The sequence below is a fragment of the Thamnophis elegans genome, chromosome 14 (assembly GCF_009769535.1).
Source record: "Thamnophis elegans isolate rThaEle1 chromosome 14, rThaEle1.pri, whole genome shotgun sequence".
Taxonomy (NCBI): domain Eukaryota; kingdom Metazoa; phylum Chordata; class Lepidosauria; order Squamata; family Colubridae; genus Thamnophis; species Thamnophis elegans.
Window position 1 is genome coordinate 160,508 of NC_045554.1, and position 17,394 is coordinate 177,901.

A 17,394-nucleotide genomic window follows, 5' to 3' on the forward strand; every position below is an offset into this window, starting at 1 on the left:
GTGACGCCTCGGCGCGCGACGTCCGGGCCGCCGCGGTAACCACGGCAACGTCCCAACAGGCGGCGGCGGGCCTGGCGCTGAGGCAGCTTCGCCGCGCCTGGCTGGGCCCGGCGGCCCGGTTGGGGACGGGAGGGAGCGGCAGCGGTTCTCGCGGAGACCCGGCCGCCCGCCGTCTGCGTCGCCGGAGGGCCGCGAGGATCAGGCCCCGAGGGAAGGCGCTGCTCAGGCTTTGCCTTCCAGGCGCGGGGAACCCGAGGCCATGGTGACCGACTTCGACGAGAAGCACGACGAGCACTTGGTGCTGCTGCAGCAGAGAAACAGGTGGGCCGCCTGCCTGCCTGCCTGCGGGAGGGCCTGGGCTGGGGCGTCCGCCCGCCGGCCGTCGCCAGGAACCGCCCGTCTTTTCGGTTCCAGGATCCTGAAGGCCCTGGAGAGGAAGGACCCGCTGCAGCTCCGGCTGAAGCAGCTAGAGCAGGGCTTCACTTTGTACGTGAACGGCGCCAACTCGGAGGCGAGCCGCGGCCGCAAAGTCAGCCCTCCGGCCCTTCTCGGGAGCGGCGGCGCGCGAACCCCCAGAGCGAACCGTGAGTTCCACCCGGAGGCTCCACCGAAGGGGAGAAACTCAGATCAGCGTCGCCTCTGGGATTTTTCGAACATAAAAAGCAGTTTTATACAGTAAATAACGAATTTGGCTCATAGCAACCAGTCTGAGAAAACGTTTTCTTCAGCTCAGAGAGCAGACGCCTTCAGTTATTTATGGAAGGCCCGAAATAAGCCACGAACTGGTCAGTTTGGGTGAACTTTTCCTTCCCTTCCAGTAAATCCTTTTCCTCAACAGTTTCTATTTTCAGTCATGAGGTTCCTGGTAGTGATAACCAGCTGTGTGAATTGTGAAAGTTGACATATTCTGTCAGGCCTTTTTCCTCTGTGACCGCTTTCACAGACAGCTCCCCTGCCTGGAATAAGGCTTAGGAGGAGGAAGCAGCAGCAGAATAATTGCTGTCATTGAGCTACTATACATATACTGTATAACGTAGTGCACCATATGCGCCATACACTCCCAAAGGTCTATGCTGAAGTTGAAAGGATTAGTAGCAATCCTGGCATCCCGAAAATGGTTTATTGACCAGTCTCTCTAATTGGGGCAGCATAGAAATCATGCTAATAAATAAGCTAAATCCCTCCATGTTATGCAGGGTGTCTGGACTTTGACCCTTCCTCTCATTCTGTTTCCCATTTCCTTTCAGCTGTGAGTACCAAAGACCTGTTAAAACAAGGAGAGCAGCGAGAGAGGAGCACCCAAAGTGCACCTAGTAAAATCCAACGTCGGGAATGGCTTCAGGTATGAAAAAGAGGAGGCAGCACCAGAGCCCCCATCCTGGCATCTTTTTGGATTATAGCAGCATGCAACAAGTATAAATAAACGAAGTGATGTGTCAGGTGTGCAGCATTCTTCAATTTGTTAACAGGGCAATTGTAAGACCCTTAAGGTTAGAGGTCCAATCATAGACAAAGACTTAAGAGAGAAACACTGAGAACTAATATCTGTTGGAAGACGTAAAGGTGATCCCAAAACAAAAACAAGGACAGAGTTGTGGAGCCAGTCTGGATCAAGTCTGATTACAACGGTTCCTGAGTTTTGTGATGACTACAGTTCTAAAAGCAACATTTCTCGAGGCTGTAATAGTGTAATATTGTGTGCTGTGTACTGATTTTTCTCAATCTTTCAGAAAGCTGTGCAGATCAGGACAGAAACTGGATCTAGACTCTGCATTGCTCCCCCTTGTGAGTATTCTGAGGATTTTGAATCTGAGGAAAGTTTAGATCTGCAGACAACTGACTGTGAAGAGAATGATACTTTCCAGGTAAATAGATCTGTTGGATCAGATCGGCTATTTATTAAAGGTGAATCACCAGCATGGGCAGTTGGAAGCACTCTTTCCTTCCCCTTAGAAAGTAACCTTGGGCAAAATAGCCTTGCTTCTCGTTGCTTTCAAAGCCATGCCAGAAAGAGAGAGCAGAAGGATATCAAGGGAATCTTGCAGATCAGATCAAAGTCATATTTTTTCAAGCTCTCCAGCCCAACAGTTGACATTCAGATTCTCATCTGGGTGGGTTTAACTAGCCATCATGGAGAACAACCTTTAGCAACCTCCTTGTCCTGTTCTAGTTGGCAGCCATTGTCACATCTTCTGTATCTTAGCTATGGTTCGGTAAGGGCATGAGAAGTTTTGGGGTTCTGATATTTCAAAATAAGAAAGCAACCTCTTTCCAACTGTCCTCATTACACAGATTTTGTATCATTTCTCCTTTTATTTTATTTTTTATACATGAGATTGCAACCAAACTATTTGATATCTGTGTGCTTTTTTCTCAGTTCATTTGGTAATAGGTGATAATTAAGTTTGAAGTAACTATGAATGCAAATTTCATTCATTTATATTTTAATTCAGAATTTACTTTAAATCAGATGTTTTCTTCAGAGCAGAAGAAATCCTGTTTAAAGAAGTTATGACAAAATTTTGAGTTGTCTACATCTGCTCTGATTGACAGTGGCCCTCCCAAGTTTTTCTTCAGTAATATCTGAAGATGTTGGAGCTGAAATCTGCCAAGCCATTATGCAATGTTTGAGATCCTTCTCTTTGTGCCAGGAACTCAGGCAAAGCTTGGAGTTTGCCAGGAGCCGAAACAAGGTGAAAGGGGAATGTTCCGAGGATTCTGACTCCATTGAGGAGGAGGTTCCCACTGAAGTTTCCGAGATGAAAGAACCCGCTGAACATCTGGGAGGGGCCGCTGAGCTGCTCCTTGCCAAAGCAGCAGCTCTCTCCCCTCTGCCTGGCTCAGACTCTGCTTCGGCCGCTGAACCTCTTGTGTTGGAGTTCAAGCCAACCTGCCCAGGTAGGTCCACTTGTAGCAGGGTGGAGAATTACTAACTTTGACCTCTTTGTGATGAAGATTAGAAGTCACTTCTTTAAATATATTTTTTTCCTTTTCTCATTTGATCTTTTTTCCTTTACACTTTTTTCTCCCTTGTTTATGCTTCCTTTTTTTTGAGAGAGAAAAAGAGAGAGAGAGCGCTTAGTGTATATTGTCTTTTGCCATTGTTATTAAATCTTCACTAAATAGTATTTTAAAAATTTCCTGGATAAATCCAGTACTGTGCTGATTGTTTTTTATCTTCAGAATCAAAGAGTGCATTGGCTGGCTTGGCTCTGAAGCAATCCTCAAAAGAAAGGGCCCTTTATGTGCCCAGTAAACAAGGGCAGAGGTGGTCTTTGAATCAATTATTGAGATGGTGGTTTCCTTTCCTTTTGCTCAGTTGCATTTAAAGACAGTCCCCAGTCTAAAATATGGCCTAATAGGACTGTGCTGGATGCCGACTGCCTTCAGAATAAGTTCCTGCTTTTGGTATCTGCTCTTCCTGCAGGCATTAAGAAGGAGCAAAGTCTCTCTGCAAAAAGGAAGGGCACTGCTGAAACCTACCTGCCCATCAAGCCCATGAGTCCGGCAGCTGCAGGTCGTCGGTGCCTGGAAGAACAGGAAGGAACCACCTCTAGTAAGAGAAGATTGTTTCTAAGTGGCCCCCTTAAGAGTTTGACAGGCATACAGAAGCTGCAGTGGTGAAAGGCAGCAGACATGTGCCTGTCATTTCTCTCAACAAGCCCATGCTTGGAATAATTCTGGGTGTTGACATTCATATTGGTTTCCTGATGCTGGTCACCCTGGGAGACCTCCTTGGTTAGGCAGAACACTCTCCTGGAGACAAGGAGAGGATTGTGCCCAGTGTGATTCACTGGATTGGGATGGCAGGTTTTCTTAGATGTCAATGCCAGGGCTTAGGGTGGCAGCTGCATTTAGGAACATTAGTTTGAGAATCTGCCTTTGGCCAGCTAAATGTGCCACTTTACGTAATTTTCTTTCTGTTAATCAGCATTTGACTTTTACTATTTCTTCTTTTCCTTTGCCTGTCACTCTCCTTATTTTTCTTGGTGCATAAACATAGTTCAGCATCAAAATCACTGAAATGTTTCTTATTCATTCTGTTTTTCCCACCACCTTAAATACTCCTTTGGTAAAGCTGTTCCCACATTCAACCTTTCTACAATTGTTCACTACATTCTGTTGCTGCTCTTGAAATATTGCTGCCCAGCATCATCAGGTCTTGCTTATCCCATTCTGTGGGACTAACACAGGAGGCGTCGCATGGTCTTCAGTTGCCACACCTTTTCAATTGGGCCCCCCAAGTGGCTGGAACCAGGTACCAACTCCTTCCCAGAAGACTCCATCTGCATCTCTGACATCTGTTTGGGCTGCCACTAGGTTTTGCTCTTGTTAGTCTCTATGCTGTCTAGGAGTTTCCACTCCTATGACTCGAGAATCTTAGCATGGGAATATAGGAGGCCCAACTTTCTTCCCTCTGGCTTCTTTTTGCTTCTTTTGATTGTCAGGACCAATAAGCCGATCAGAAAGACCACTCTCAGCTGTTCGGAGAAACGTGTCCGAGAAGAAGGATCCAGCACACGCTGCTTCCGTGGTCCTCAAAGCTATGCAAGCAGAAAACGAGACGCTACAAAAGGAGCTGCTCTGTAGGCAGCTGGAGGCTTCTGCAGAGGTCAGTGGCACGGGGGACCGGTCTTCCTCCAAGATAGCCACAGCAGACGGCTGAGCATAGACTTCCCTGCCCTATCTGGCCTCTGCCATGGAAGTGGACAATTCGGCCACTGCACAGAGGGATTTGACAGGATCAGGATGCTCTTCCAAAATGTTGCTTCGGAATCATTTGCCTTGAAATGGGCCATGTGCACTGCCCAATGTTAAAGAAAGGTTTTCTTTTCCTTGGCTTCCTATAATTTTTCTTTTCTTTTTTCAGACGATGAAATAGAGGCTAGTTTTCTTAAGAATTCTCCTGTCTTCTTTTTGTAGTCTTATTATTTAACGTTTGGACCAGTGGATACCAGATCAGTAAGGATTGAAATCAGATAAATCTGCCTGTGATGAGAGAATACCCATTCACTTACTTGCTTACTTATAACGGTTTTACTTCACTCACATTTTTTAGAAGCTTTTAGTGACAGGAAGGCAGTAGTTTAGTAACTTTCAAAGAAGAGAAGCCCCTCATGTTTGCCTGGAGATAAGGCTGAATTGTGAATCTTTTCCATACCTGACAAGGAAACTCCTGTGTGTACAAGCAATTGATTTTTGTGTGGCCATGGCAGAATCTTACTAAAAATTGACCTTGCTGATATTTGTAGAATCGCTGTCCATAATCATCTAGCTGCTGATTGTGGTCGGTGAAAGGAAAGACTGGTAGAATATTCTCTGCCAAGAGTCCTTGGTGAGGCATGTTGACTGCTTGAATAGGGCATGGGAGTTCCGCACGTAACCTGACCTCCCAATTCAGAGCAGTCCCCAGCTCCATTGTCTGGAAACTGAAGCTCTCTTGTGAATTTGTCCTTATTTCTCTTCTGTACAGTCAGTGCTGGCTTCTGGTTCTGCAACAGTGGATGCAGTTGTCTCCACAGCTCTGGAACAGACTGGACTTCTGGAAAACAGGTGGCAGTTTTGAATCCTTTGGGTCCTTTCCCAGGTGCAGAATGATATATTTTTATCTCAGCGTGGAGATGTCTAATGGACTCCTTTGCTAGTCCTGCTCTCCACTGCCTCTGATTAGTAGGGCATCCGGAAGGCAAGTACCTTCATCTGCAAAGGGTGTCTGCGGAGGCTGGAGTGGGAGATAGCAAAAGGTGATTCGGAAACTGAGCTTTAGAAAAATTTGAGACAATGTCAATATTGTCATGCTGAAGTGTAAACTTTGTGCTCTGAGCAATACAAGGAACAGCATCTCAGCTTTCTGGTGCGTGGAATGTCAACACGGAAGTTGACACTTGGTTTATAACATTCCATATTTTGCAAACTTGCACCAGAGGTGGGTTGCTGATTTTTTCACTACCGTTTCTGGGGCGCGCATGACGCTTCTCCACATGTGCAGAAGCGTCCGGGGGAGGGGGGGGGAGCCTCCCACCACAGCTACTATCAGTTCGGCCCAACCAGCAGCAACCCACCTCTGACTTGCCCCAGTATTCTTTGTCAAAAGAAAAGCTAATGGGGACATTTTCTCAAGTGGCTGATGGTCCCTGTGTGGCATTTAACAAGAAAAGCAGGGCTGGATTGTTCACAACTGTCAGCACTGCTATCTCATCCTCACCCTCCACCCTCCACCTCCTTGTCTTGAGAGCTTCTGAGCGTCTGAATGAGTTGAAATCAGTGGCCCTTCTGGGTCCGAAGAAGAAAGCCCTGACTTCGCTGCTTGTTTGCCTGTGATCTCTTCAATGTTTAGGCAACAGAAGAAACTTTTCAAAGCTCTGCAAATGACTGAGACTCCGTCCGTCTGCTGTGGCCCTCCAGCTTTGGGCTTTGGACAGCAACAGCTTCCTGTTCTGGTAGGAAGCAAGTCAAATTTTTGAACGGCAGTTTCCTCATCTTCATCCCGGTTGTGTTACTTAGCAACAATCAGAATGGGTTGGATGATCCTGAAGAGAATGTGAACTCCAGACAGTTTTCTTCTGAAAAAAGGGCATTCCAACCCATTGTGTAGACTATGAGAGCAGAAATCTGGGGTTGAAATACTTACGCTTCATATCTGGTGTTAGCCTGAAGGGGAAGGCTTGCTTGAGCCATGGGCCCATCCCTTACAGGAAGCCAGACAGGATCCATCTGGGTCCCTCCAGGTCTCTTTGGCACTGTCGTGAATGTCATGTTCAGGTCAGTTTGAGATCAGGGTCTTCAGTGATGGCCTGAATTTTTCTTTTCAGGACCACGTGGGATTGGAAAAGGAGATCCGGGATGCCATCTATATTACTATAGAGATCCTGTCCAACTGGGGAGACGTGTCCCGTGTGGGTCTCACAGAAGTGGAGTTCTTTGATTTGAATTTTGAGAGAATGTTTGTGTCACCTCACGATGTGGACATCCGACATGCGGATCCACCTGGAGAGCTGAGCTGCTTAGTTAACCGAAGCACAAATGTAAGCCTCCCATGGTTGATTTTTAAGGAACAGCAGACATAATTTTCCACACAGGTTTAATTATTTATTTTCTATGGCCGTCCATCTCAACCAAGTGAATCTGCCCCAGGGGTTGTTTATTTCTAAAACAGCTGCCGTCCAGGTTGAAGCTGTACAAAAGTATTCCTGGGTTCTTGCAAAGCTTTCCACCCCTTGGTGGGAGGTCAGTTTCTGCTTATTCTGCTCAGGTAGCGGCTATGATGTGATGGGCATGGTTACTTCGGAACTAAAGCTTTGCTACCTGTTGCAAAGAACCAAACCTACTCCACTTACCTCAGTCAAGTTCCAGGGCCTGTGGATTGCACAGAGGCTGTGAGCTCAGCAGTCGGTTTTAATAACAAGCATAAGAACTGCAGTAAATAGAGACAGAAACAACATATCTTCCACTTAAAGAGTAGTAGTTGTATGATAAAAGGTATAATGAAATTTTGAATGGGCATGTTTTACTGTGGTGAGACTATGACCTTTTTTTTAGGCGAATGGATTCCGTCCTGGGAAAAGGGAGGTGATCAGAAACGCTAATCCTCACTGGTAGCCCCTTGGCATTCTTACTAGCACTAAAGCGGATTAGGCTGAGCAGGTCAGCCTTGGAACTGGCCTCCCACTTTCAAGCAGAGACAGAGCAAGCCAGAAGGAGCACACAGCTTTTCCTCTCGCTGGCTTCTTTCAGGGGTCCCAGAGCCAGTGCTGTGCTTCGTTGCGGGGTGACAGGCCAACCATCAGCTTCCTTGTCTTGTAGGTCCCCCGAGAGCTTCTCCCCTGGTCATGCCTCTTCCAGCCTCCAGTGCAGCTGTACTTCGTTGTCCGAAACCCCAGCCTCTCCGGAGACTTTGGCCTCTCCAGGATCAGGATCTGGAACTACAACTCGACAGTTGGTAGTGTAAGTGACTGCTCTAGTCTCAGGGGTCAGAGCTTCGCTTTTTCATACTAACCTGTGTTCTAGAACAAGGGAAGAAGAAGGGAGGGGGGCAAAGGGGCCACGATTGAGGTCACTTTTATTTGGGTTAATTCTAACATTATGTTGAAATTATTCTATTTTTAAAACAAGGTTGAAATGTTACGTTGCTGCTGGAAATGTTTGGCCATGGAAAGTTTTTGTATGAAGGTGCTGCCCTTCTTCATGCCAGCCTGCCTCCTGAGGCCACTGAGCTCTTTTAGAAGGCTTCTTCCCCTTCCGTTTGGGAACTCCAGGTGGCCCAAGAGTGGCACTAGTGACACGCTGTGCTTATTCGTGGAGGGAACAAAATCCAAGTCCTGCTGCCCCGAGTCTAATGTCTTCTGCAGAGAGAGCTGCTTTGTTTGCTTTGGTTCCAGCTAGTCCACACATGGCAAAGAGGATTTAACGAGATGGATTAGAGAGAAGCAAATCCTGATCCTTTACGACTTGTTCTCAGCTGCGCACTTAGCAAGAGGTGTTGGTACCTCTTCTAATTCAATCTGCTCGTGGGATTGTCATGTAGTTTTCCAAGGTTTTCAAATGGCATTTGAATCAGAAGCACCCCATCTGACTTCTTGAGCTCAGTCTTGCGTCTTTGGACTGACCTCTCCCGATGTGTTGAGAAGAGAGCCTAACTTCGGAGAGATCTCTTGGGCAGTGAGGGGGGGGGGGCTGTTCTCCAGAAGCTTAGGGAAGGCCAATGGAAGACTGAAAAGGGGAGGGAAGTCGTCCCAGAATGAAATGCTTTGTAGGGAAAATCCAGCCACCTTGTCATCAAGCACAGTTTAGGGTGCCATTCTAAACTATGTTCAACCCAAAGTGGATTCCCCGATCTGCCTTATTAGGAGAAAAGGCTGGTCAGGTTGAGGCGAATTCTTACAGTGCAACCCCCAAAACAAACCACCTTGTTCCTGCTCAGAGTTATTTGTGCCAGCCGGGCCAGAGCCAAAGGTGGATGGGTTCACCCTTTCACTTTCTTCTGCCCTCCTCCTCCTTTTCTGAGCAAAGAACTTGGAGGAGCAGCTTTGGGTGGCGAGGACATGGGAAACAGGAAGGTTGTAAATGAGACTTAACCCTGTTGCCTAGTCTTCCAGGACCCATCCCAAACTCAAAGCCAGATGAAGGAAGACTTCTAGCCATTTCTCAACCCATTTCCTCTGCACATTGTCTATTTAATTCTTCAGATCTCAGCAGGGGCCTCTTCAGTTTTCTCCCAATTAGAAACACGTACATTAGAATCTGGAAGTTGGCTTTTGCTTGCCCATCAGAACATCTTTCTTTATCTCACTAGGATCTGAACATTGGAGCAAGGAATATTATTGTATATGTTGATGGGTGTCTGATCTTTGCTGGGGAACTGCAGAAGGGCTGCTTGGCTCATGATGCTGATGGCAATGGCTGCACTTCCATTGATCTCCCAACCAACCTTCCTCCAAAGGGAAAGATAGACAAGAACTGGACTTCTGCAGACCCAAGAGAGGAGCTTGACAAGCTGCTGCTGTTCGATTGGAAGCCTTCCGTAAAAGAAAACTGCCTTGAGGAGAAAGAGAGAGCCTGTGATTCTGATCTCCAACCCAGCCCAAACATCAGCAGCCTCGTCTCACTGGAGGCTGCAAGGTGTGTCTTCCCTGGGGATGACAGTTCCCTAAGTGAGGAAACAGAGGAACATTCTCAGCCAGACAGTTTGAGCTCCCCTGGTATTCTGACCCCTCCCGAGACAAAGGGGGAGATGCAGGTTAGCTGTGGAAAGCAGAAACTGCCTCCTTTGGGATTACAAGTCCAGCTGCCTTCAGAGAGCATCAAGAGAGACTGTCTAAGAACACCTGATGGGGGTCTCCGTCTCTCTCCAACTGAGGAACATCAACCCAGCAGCGAGGCCCCAGAGGCAGGCGAGAGACCCTCAGAGGAGAGTCAGGAGTCCATCCCTGACCTGGATTTCTTGAAACCACTTCTTTGTAAATACAGTGGTCCGGGTGAGCTGCTTCCCCCTGATCAAGATCTTAGAGAGAAGGAAGAATTCAGCCACCCCTTCTATAGAGAGAAAGCTGCCCTTGACCAAGGTAAGAGCTGATGCCCACTAGTCAAATTCTCTCTGACCTTCTAGGGATTGTCTGCTTACCCACATTTTGAGCAGAATCTGACCTTCCCGTGCTCTTCCTGAGCGTTACAGGCTGCTTGCTGCTCTTGTTTTATTTGCATATTTTGTTTAGAAGATGCCTCCCCTTCATCATCTGACACTAATTTTTCCCTTTCAGAGGAGCCCTTCCCGGCCAAGGGCAGCACGAGGCCCTCGAGAGCCAAGTGGGGCACCTTGCAGGAGCACATGCTGCAGGAATCTTGGAATTCGTTATTGAAATTCAATCATTCACATCGTGGTCGAATCTCCAATATGGATTTCCAAGGTGACATTTTTGATGAGTTTCTCCATCAGCAGAAAATTAGCCGGCAAGAAGATCAGAAGTTCAGGATAAAGGACCAGACACGGGGGCTGCCGGTGCAGAAGAAGGCTGACAGCTGCATAGACCTGGAAGACGAGAGCGAATTTAAAATCCCCGTCTTACCACACGGTCAGCACTTAAACATTGACATCAGGTCAACCTGGGGAGACAGACACTATGTTGGTCTGAATGGACTTGAGCTGTTTAGCTCAAAAGGTGAGCCCATCCAGATAGTAAAAATCACAGCCAGCCCACCTGATATCAACATCTTGCCTGCATATGGCAAAGACCCCAGGATTGTAACTAATCTCCTGGATGGAGTGAACAGGACACAGGATGACATGCACCTCTGGCTGGCTCCCTTCACTCCAGGAAAGTCTCACTGTGTTTACCTGGACTTTGCAAAGCCATGCGAGGTAGCCATGATTCGCATCTGGAATTACAACAAGTCTCGCATCCATTCCTTTCGGGGGGTGAAGGACCTCTCCATTCTCCTGGATGAACGCTGCATTTTCCAAGGAGAAATTGCCAAGGCTTCAGGGACACTAGCTGGAGGTAGGAGGCAGACTGCCTCTGATTTTAAACTTGGGTTTTCAAAGCGGGAGGGGCATTGGAGGGGTAGATCTTGGCCCTGGTCACCCAACTAGCTAGGCTTTCTTCTTTCCTCTGCTGATTGTACAAGAGAAGTAGACTTTTCATTGAAGCCAATAGTAAGCTGGGGGAACAACTTTACTCATCCATTCTGGTTTAGTTTGACTGGTATTCCAGTGCTCAGCTTTTGTATCCAAGGTTGCCTGGTGGAAGAACCTTGGATGCTCTGTGGTTGTGCCCACTCATACAGGACGCCAGGGCAATCAGACAGGGCCAGGTAGAAGTCAAAGTGAATGAAGTTGTAACAAGCTAGTAAAATCCCACCAAAGCATATACTAGTCCTAGACACCCTACAGGGCCTCTGCAGAAGGCAAGTTCATTTGGGACTCTAACCGGGTGGAGACATCCTGACTTTTTCCTTATAGCCGTTTGTTCTTTATTGCAGACATAGGCTTCTGACTTCCATTAGCTGGATCAAGGCTAAATCTTAATACAGATTTAAGATTTTTTTTATTTTAATTTGTGGATATTCGTTCCTTCCTTGCATGAGTCTTTATATTTACTTCCAAGAAGGCAGAGGAGCAGGAGGAGTGGTTAATCTAGTGGATATTGTCACCATAAAGTTAACCATGTTTCAGGTCCAGAGCAATTTGGAGACACCATCCTGTTCACAACCGATGAAGACATTCTTGAGGCCATTTACTGTTATGATGAGTCCTGCGAGGAGGAAATTGAAAGCAGGGGCAGCTTGGGCTACGAGGAGGAGCTGAAGAGGCCGACAACAGCGGATGGAGAAGGGGATGAGAGGCCCTTCACTCAGGCGGGTTCCAGGACAGAAGACAAGCCAGTGAGATTCCCAGCTGGGAAAGGGGGCTTTCTCTGGGAATTAAGATGGGGGCACAACTGCAGTGATTTAAGAGGGCTTTGAAAATGTCCCATTCCGGGGCTTATTTGAAACACTTTTGTGTAATTCACTGCTTGAGATGTTTGCCTTTTATTCCAACTGCTTAAATTTTAAAGGACTCTGCAATATTTCTCAGAATGTTTCTACTGCAGTCAAAAGAAATTGATTTTTGTTCTGACTTGCCCCTTGGTTATCCAAACTTTTTTAGAGTCAGGAGCAAATTGCAGGGTCAGATTCCCTCTCCGAGGTCGTGACAAGCAGAGAACCTGGAGTCTACTCTGGAAAATGTACGTCCCCTCTTCCCCTCTTCATTGTCTTCTGAAGGAGGGCGCTTGTGTGGACGGGTTCTTCGCTCAATGTGCTGCTGTTTTCTAGGTGCAGGGACTCTTTGGAAGAAAAGTTCAATGTTTTAACAGGAGGAGAATCATTGACTAATGGTTATAATAGCTATATATACTCTCACGTCAGAGGGAAGATGTTCCACAGCGTGGGTTCCGTCTCCTGGGTCGCCCCAAACATTATTCCTTAGCAGATGAGACTCAGAGTGGGTCACTTCTGCCAGACTTGATAGGGCTGGCAGAAGTCATTGGGAAGAGGCGGTCCCTCAAGTAACTCAGCCCTATGCCACGAATGGCTTTAAAGGTCAGAAGAAGCACCTTGAATTGGAGTGGACAGCCAATGCAGCTTGTGGAGCAGAGGAACAATGTGTGCTTTATCAGAGAGAGGCTGGGCCAATTGTTAAGGTTTGGGCGGTGGGGGGAGGTCCTGTTGCGTGCCAAAAATGGTAGAGCCTCAAATTTCATACCACCAAGGCCTAGCATGACATCAGCACCCAGCGCATCAGCTATTCTCTCTGAAACCTGTGACTTTTGCTCCTTCGATTGCAGATTGGGGTGCCCTTTGAGTGACTCTCCTGTTTATTTAGCCCTTCTCTGAATGAATGCTACATGGCTGAAAGTATATTTTCCTATTTTGAATGTGTTTGTTAATTGCTAACCATTCTGAGATTTTTAATCATAAAATATAGCACCCAAATATATGCCTCAGGTAGCTTAGCCCTGCTTTTCTCTGGTACTGGATTCCTCCTGATAATTATGGTTGGTTGCACAGTCAGCCAGATGTTTAGACTGGATTTGGCATTTTTGTCTATCCGGTTCCTTCCAAGGACCTGGAATAGGCAGATGTGGTTCAATGGAGTTAAAGGTATTGTCACAGGATGTAAGCTGTTCAAGTAGAGTTGCCTGTTGCAATTGACCAATTGTGATTTTATCAATGCCGATGGCATTCACATGGTGCTCCAAATGGTTTGGGATTGCACCCACTGTGCCTAAGACTATTGGTACTATCTTTGCTTTCTCATTCTTATAATTAATATTGTTTTAAATTTATTATAGTTGCCCACTCTCATAGACTCTGGCTGGCTTACAGTTAAAAATATAGAATTCAAATGCGACCATTTCTTTATAATTAGGATCCATTTCATTGGAGAGGAATGGAGTAACTGTCTAGTTCCCTTTTGTGCTACTGTTCGTTCTTGCAGTAAGTTTAATGTCTACTCAGAAGCTGATCCTGTGCTACATCTGTCTCCTTTCAGGCCTGCTGCTGAATTTCACTGCTTCTTGGGGCGATTCCCATTACCTTGGACTGACAGGGCTTGAAGTGGTCGGAAAGGATGGCCAAGCACTCCCATTCTCTGTGGATCAACTCTCTGCTTCTCCTCAGGATCTCAATGATCTTGTGGAGTATGTGGACGATTCAAGGACCTTAGATAAGTGAGCATCGTTCATGAAACGGGAAGCGTATGAATAAGGCAGATATAGGCTGCTACTGATAGTATTTCAGGATAATACTGTGCATGATGGGTCTCCATAAAATCTACAGCTCCAAGGAATCTTGATATTGAAAACTAGTGGAGTGCCTGACCATGGCACAGGAAGGGTGGTACATCCCCTCTGGGCAGGAAAGACAGTCCCAGCTCCCGGGGTTTGCAGTCAGCTAAAAAGTAATCACAACGGAGGAGAGGTTGAAATGCTATTAACTGCAAAGCAAGTGGCATGGCGTATATGTTTCTGCAATAAATGTGCTCGTATCCAAATTCCCTCCCCAGCCGGTTCCTGTGCTTCCTCCTAGGTTGATTGATGGAAAAAACATCACTATGGAAGATAACCACATGTGGCTCATTCCCTTTTGCCCCGGAGAAGATCACCTGGTAACCATCCATTTCACCCAAGTAGAAAATATTGCAGGGCTTCGCATCTGGAATTACAACAAATCTCCTGAGGACACCTATCGAGGGGTAAGGCCCAATGCAGAACCTTCCAGGAAACCCCAGGCGGAGAAAGACAGGAGCCGGATCCACCGGCAGGAGGTTTTCTGTGCCATTCCACCTCTTCCCTCTGCTCAACCTTTGGGTAGCATGCTGGGTGGTCAAGTGGTGGGTGAGGGAGTTCGCTTTCAATACTCTTGATAGCAGGGGACTCCAGTTCCCCAGTGAGGGCCATTTCCTGTTTCCTGCTTTTCCCTAGGCAAAGATAGTCCACGTATGGTTGGACGGCTGCTGCATCTCCCCTCCAGGGGGCTTCCTTATTCGCAAAGGACCAGGCAACTGTCACTTTGACTTTGCTCAAGAGATCCTCTTCATCAACTACCTTGTGGGTCCCACAGTTGCTCTGGCACGTGAACGGTGAGTCTGGGCAATGGATTGTTCCACTGGATGACAACGGTCATTTCAAAATGAGTTTTGTGGCAAGTAATGATGGCATCTCACAGTGCTGTGACAGTCTCCATCCTCACTGGACAGGAGTGAAGTGAAGAAGAGGGAGCAAGGCAGCATGGAGTACGAAGCACCACTGATGCCGTGTGGATGTATCCTTCTCTGTGAAGCTGGCTTTGGCCTTGGCAGTTGTACCTCTGGGCTGGATGACGCTGGGGGCTGGGGGGTTCTCTACAGGCTGCCCTCCTAAAGGGGGTTCCCAGCTGCCCCTCCTTGCCAGACTCCTCACTGCAGACATCGGAGGCCTTTGTATTCCACAAGGCTGGCTTTTGTTCTTTGGCTTTTTGCCACCTGCTGCGGGTACCCAAGGAATGAAAGCCGGGTGGAAGAATTTTAACAAAGACGTATTTTCTCAATAACCTCCATCAGTCATCTTCCAGTTCCAGCTACTCACGAGTTGGGGTGATCCATATTACATTGGTTTAAACGGGCTGGAGCTGTATAATGAACACGGGGAGAAGATTCTTTTAAATGAGAACAGTATCCTTTCTGCCATGTAGACAGAACCATTTTGGGGGGTGCCTCCCTTCCTCTGTAACTCACAGCCAAGCCAGGGAAAGCTGGCCAGAGCAGGGCCCCTGCAGGAAGAGGGGACCATGATCTTCCTGCCTTTGCCAGCTGCTCCTGCCGTAAGGCTTTTATGGGGCAGGGGGAGTTTTTCCTCCTCTGCCCTCAAAGGCTTCTCTTCAGATTGAAGGAGAGCCAAGCAGGGACCCAGGCCTTGTGTGCTCCTGCAGATGCCTCAGAGGCTGTGGGACTTTGCATCGCAATGGGGCTGGGAGACCGTGCAGGCCAGGTGCTCTCCTTGATGGATGCCCTTTTTCAGACATTGCAGCTTTTCCAGACAGTGTCAATGTCCTGGAGGGAGTCAGCGGAGATATTCGAACACCAGACAAGCTCATTGACAATGTGAATCACAGCAATGATGGAAGGCACATGTGGCTTGCACCAATTCTGCCAGGGCTGGTATGCTCCCCTTTTGCATTGTCACGTGCGGTGCCTATCCGTCTGTCCGAAAGGCCAGGTGAACAGCTGCCCCAATCGCTGATGGATGAGCCTCTAATGGCCTTATTTGGGCACTTCCTCTGGCTTTTGTGGAAGAAGCATTCCAGGGCTTGGAAAAGTACTATATCCTCTAGGGATCTGGGGAGCAGGTGGTCTTTAAGGGAAAAAGAGATGGGGGTCGCACAGGCAGCCAATTGTTTAGACCGCAGCTGGCATTTTTGTCCACCTATTGAATCCTTCCCAAGAATTTGAGATTGGCAGATATTGTTTTGATAGTGTTAAAGGTGTCAGCTCAGGATGCCAGCTGTTCCACGTGCCTTTTGCAATTGATTTTGTCAGTGGTGCTCCAGATGTTCTGGAATTGGACCCAAGATACCCATTATTATTACTGATACTATCATTGCTTTCTTTTGTCACAGTTGTTAAAACTTCTATTTGTGGGTATTTATACTTTGTTTTTTTTCATTCCCCCCCCCCCAGTCTATACTTTCCAGGTATTGCAATGTTCACTATCCAAACGTTATTGTCTTGCTGCTTATGTATGTATGTATTTCTTCTTCTTTGTGAAGAAGGAGTTTCCTCTCACCCCCACACTTGTTTACGTGTTAAAGGGCAAGAAGTCCAGTGATATCCTGGGCAGCCTCATTTTCCTTTTTCTTTCATTAACAGGGGAGGAGGAAAAACATAGATCCACATCCAGTTCACAGCCCAGCAACTTTAATCTGTTAATCAGATTTAGTTTCAAACATGTGCAAAATAGTTGTGACTGGAGTTAAAACAGTCCTCACTGAGATTATTTCTTCTCTGCTTCATTCCTGGTGGTAGGTGAATCGAGTTTACATTATCTTTGACTTGCCAACTACCATTTCCATGATCAAGCTATGGAACTATGCAAAAACTCCCCAGCGAGGAGTCAAGGAATTTGGAGTAAGTGCCTGTTTAGAAACTACCTCACCTTGAACCACTAATTCAGCATTCATTGGGGGGGGGGGGGAGAAGAGGGCGACTTCGTTTCTGTGTGATGATGAGACCCTCGAACCTTTTACTCCATTTTTGGGACCCAGCTCCTTGTGGATGATTTGCTGGTGTACAATGGCATTCTCGATCTGGTGAGCCACCTGGTCCCTGGCATTCTTCCCACCTGTGAGCCTGTCATTCCCCACCACACCTTCCTCTTCACGGAGGACGAGAAGATCTGCCGGCAGGAGAGGAGCACCATGGCTAGGTGTGTAGGTACATTTCTAACTCTCTCTCTAGCGAACAGGTGATCGTTTTCAGCTTACTTCCAATCCGAGTAATAATAAACATCAGTAACATAAAAAGACATTCTGCCTGACATATGTTTCATCTGACAATTACATAGAAGCAAACAATAGGTAAGCAATTTGACAAGCATGATCTGATGTGAGCTTCTGTACGAGAGGTTTCCATGGTAGAGAACACTTTGGTTCAGGAATGTTCCTGTGCCAAACCCATCTCATCTTTCAGCTCCATGTCCCTTTTCCTGATTTCCACTGAGGACCTAAGGACAGAGGTGTGGGTGCCCCCGGGGGGGGGGGGGGGCACAAGAGAAGAGCCACAGCGTTACCCAGCCCCCATCAAATCAGCATAGTGGGGAGGGAGGGCAGGACCATTATTTGAGAACGGAATAGTAGGGAAGTACGGTTTGCAGATGGTTCCAC

General features: G+C 47.2%; 1 protein-coding gene across 2 annotated transcripts in view; it reads left to right on the top strand.

The window, feature by feature from the left end:
• Positions 1 to 43: 43 nt before the first annotated feature.
• KIAA0556 (KIAA0556 ortholog) overlaps positions 44 to 17,394 on the top strand; it is a 22,295-nt gene continuing 4,944 nt past the window's right edge. Inside the window, exons 1-23 of one of the 2 annotated variants that reach the window (XM_032230467.1) lie at positions 46 to 321; positions 415 to 584; positions 1,248 to 1,342; positions 1,731 to 1,865; positions 2,652 to 2,898; positions 3,428 to 3,556; positions 4,449 to 4,612; positions 5,474 to 5,553; positions 6,338 to 6,440; positions 6,813 to 7,025; positions 7,804 to 7,944; positions 9,293 to 10,061; positions 10,257 to 10,994; positions 11,669 to 11,877; positions 12,143 to 12,221; positions 13,529 to 13,706; positions 14,065 to 14,230; positions 14,460 to 14,617; positions 14,735 to 14,799; positions 15,077 to 15,187; positions 15,534 to 15,673; positions 16,538 to 16,639; positions 16,777 to 16,937. In XM_032230467.1, coding sequence (XP_032086358.1) covers positions 260 to 321; positions 415 to 584; positions 1,248 to 1,342; positions 1,731 to 1,865; positions 2,652 to 2,898; positions 3,428 to 3,556; positions 4,449 to 4,612; positions 5,474 to 5,553; positions 6,338 to 6,440; positions 6,813 to 7,025; positions 7,804 to 7,944; positions 9,293 to 10,061; positions 10,257 to 10,994; positions 11,669 to 11,877; positions 12,143 to 12,221; positions 13,529 to 13,706; positions 14,065 to 14,230; positions 14,460 to 14,617; positions 14,735 to 14,799; positions 15,077 to 15,187; positions 15,534 to 15,673; positions 16,538 to 16,639; positions 16,777 to 16,937 — 4,415 coding nt within the window. In that variant the 5' untranslated portion in view covers positions 46 to 259. Of the gene's footprint in view, positions 322 to 414; positions 585 to 1,247; positions 1,343 to 1,730; positions 1,866 to 2,651; positions 2,899 to 3,427; positions 3,557 to 4,448; positions 4,613 to 5,473; positions 5,554 to 6,337; positions 6,441 to 6,812; positions 7,026 to 7,803; positions 7,945 to 9,292; positions 10,062 to 10,256; positions 10,995 to 11,668; positions 11,878 to 12,142; positions 12,222 to 13,528; positions 13,707 to 14,064; positions 14,231 to 14,459; positions 14,618 to 14,703; positions 14,800 to 15,076; positions 15,188 to 15,533; positions 15,674 to 16,537; positions 16,640 to 16,776; positions 16,938 to 17,394 lie in introns of those variants that run through there. The other variant, XR_004256467.1, reaches the window with a different exon arrangement.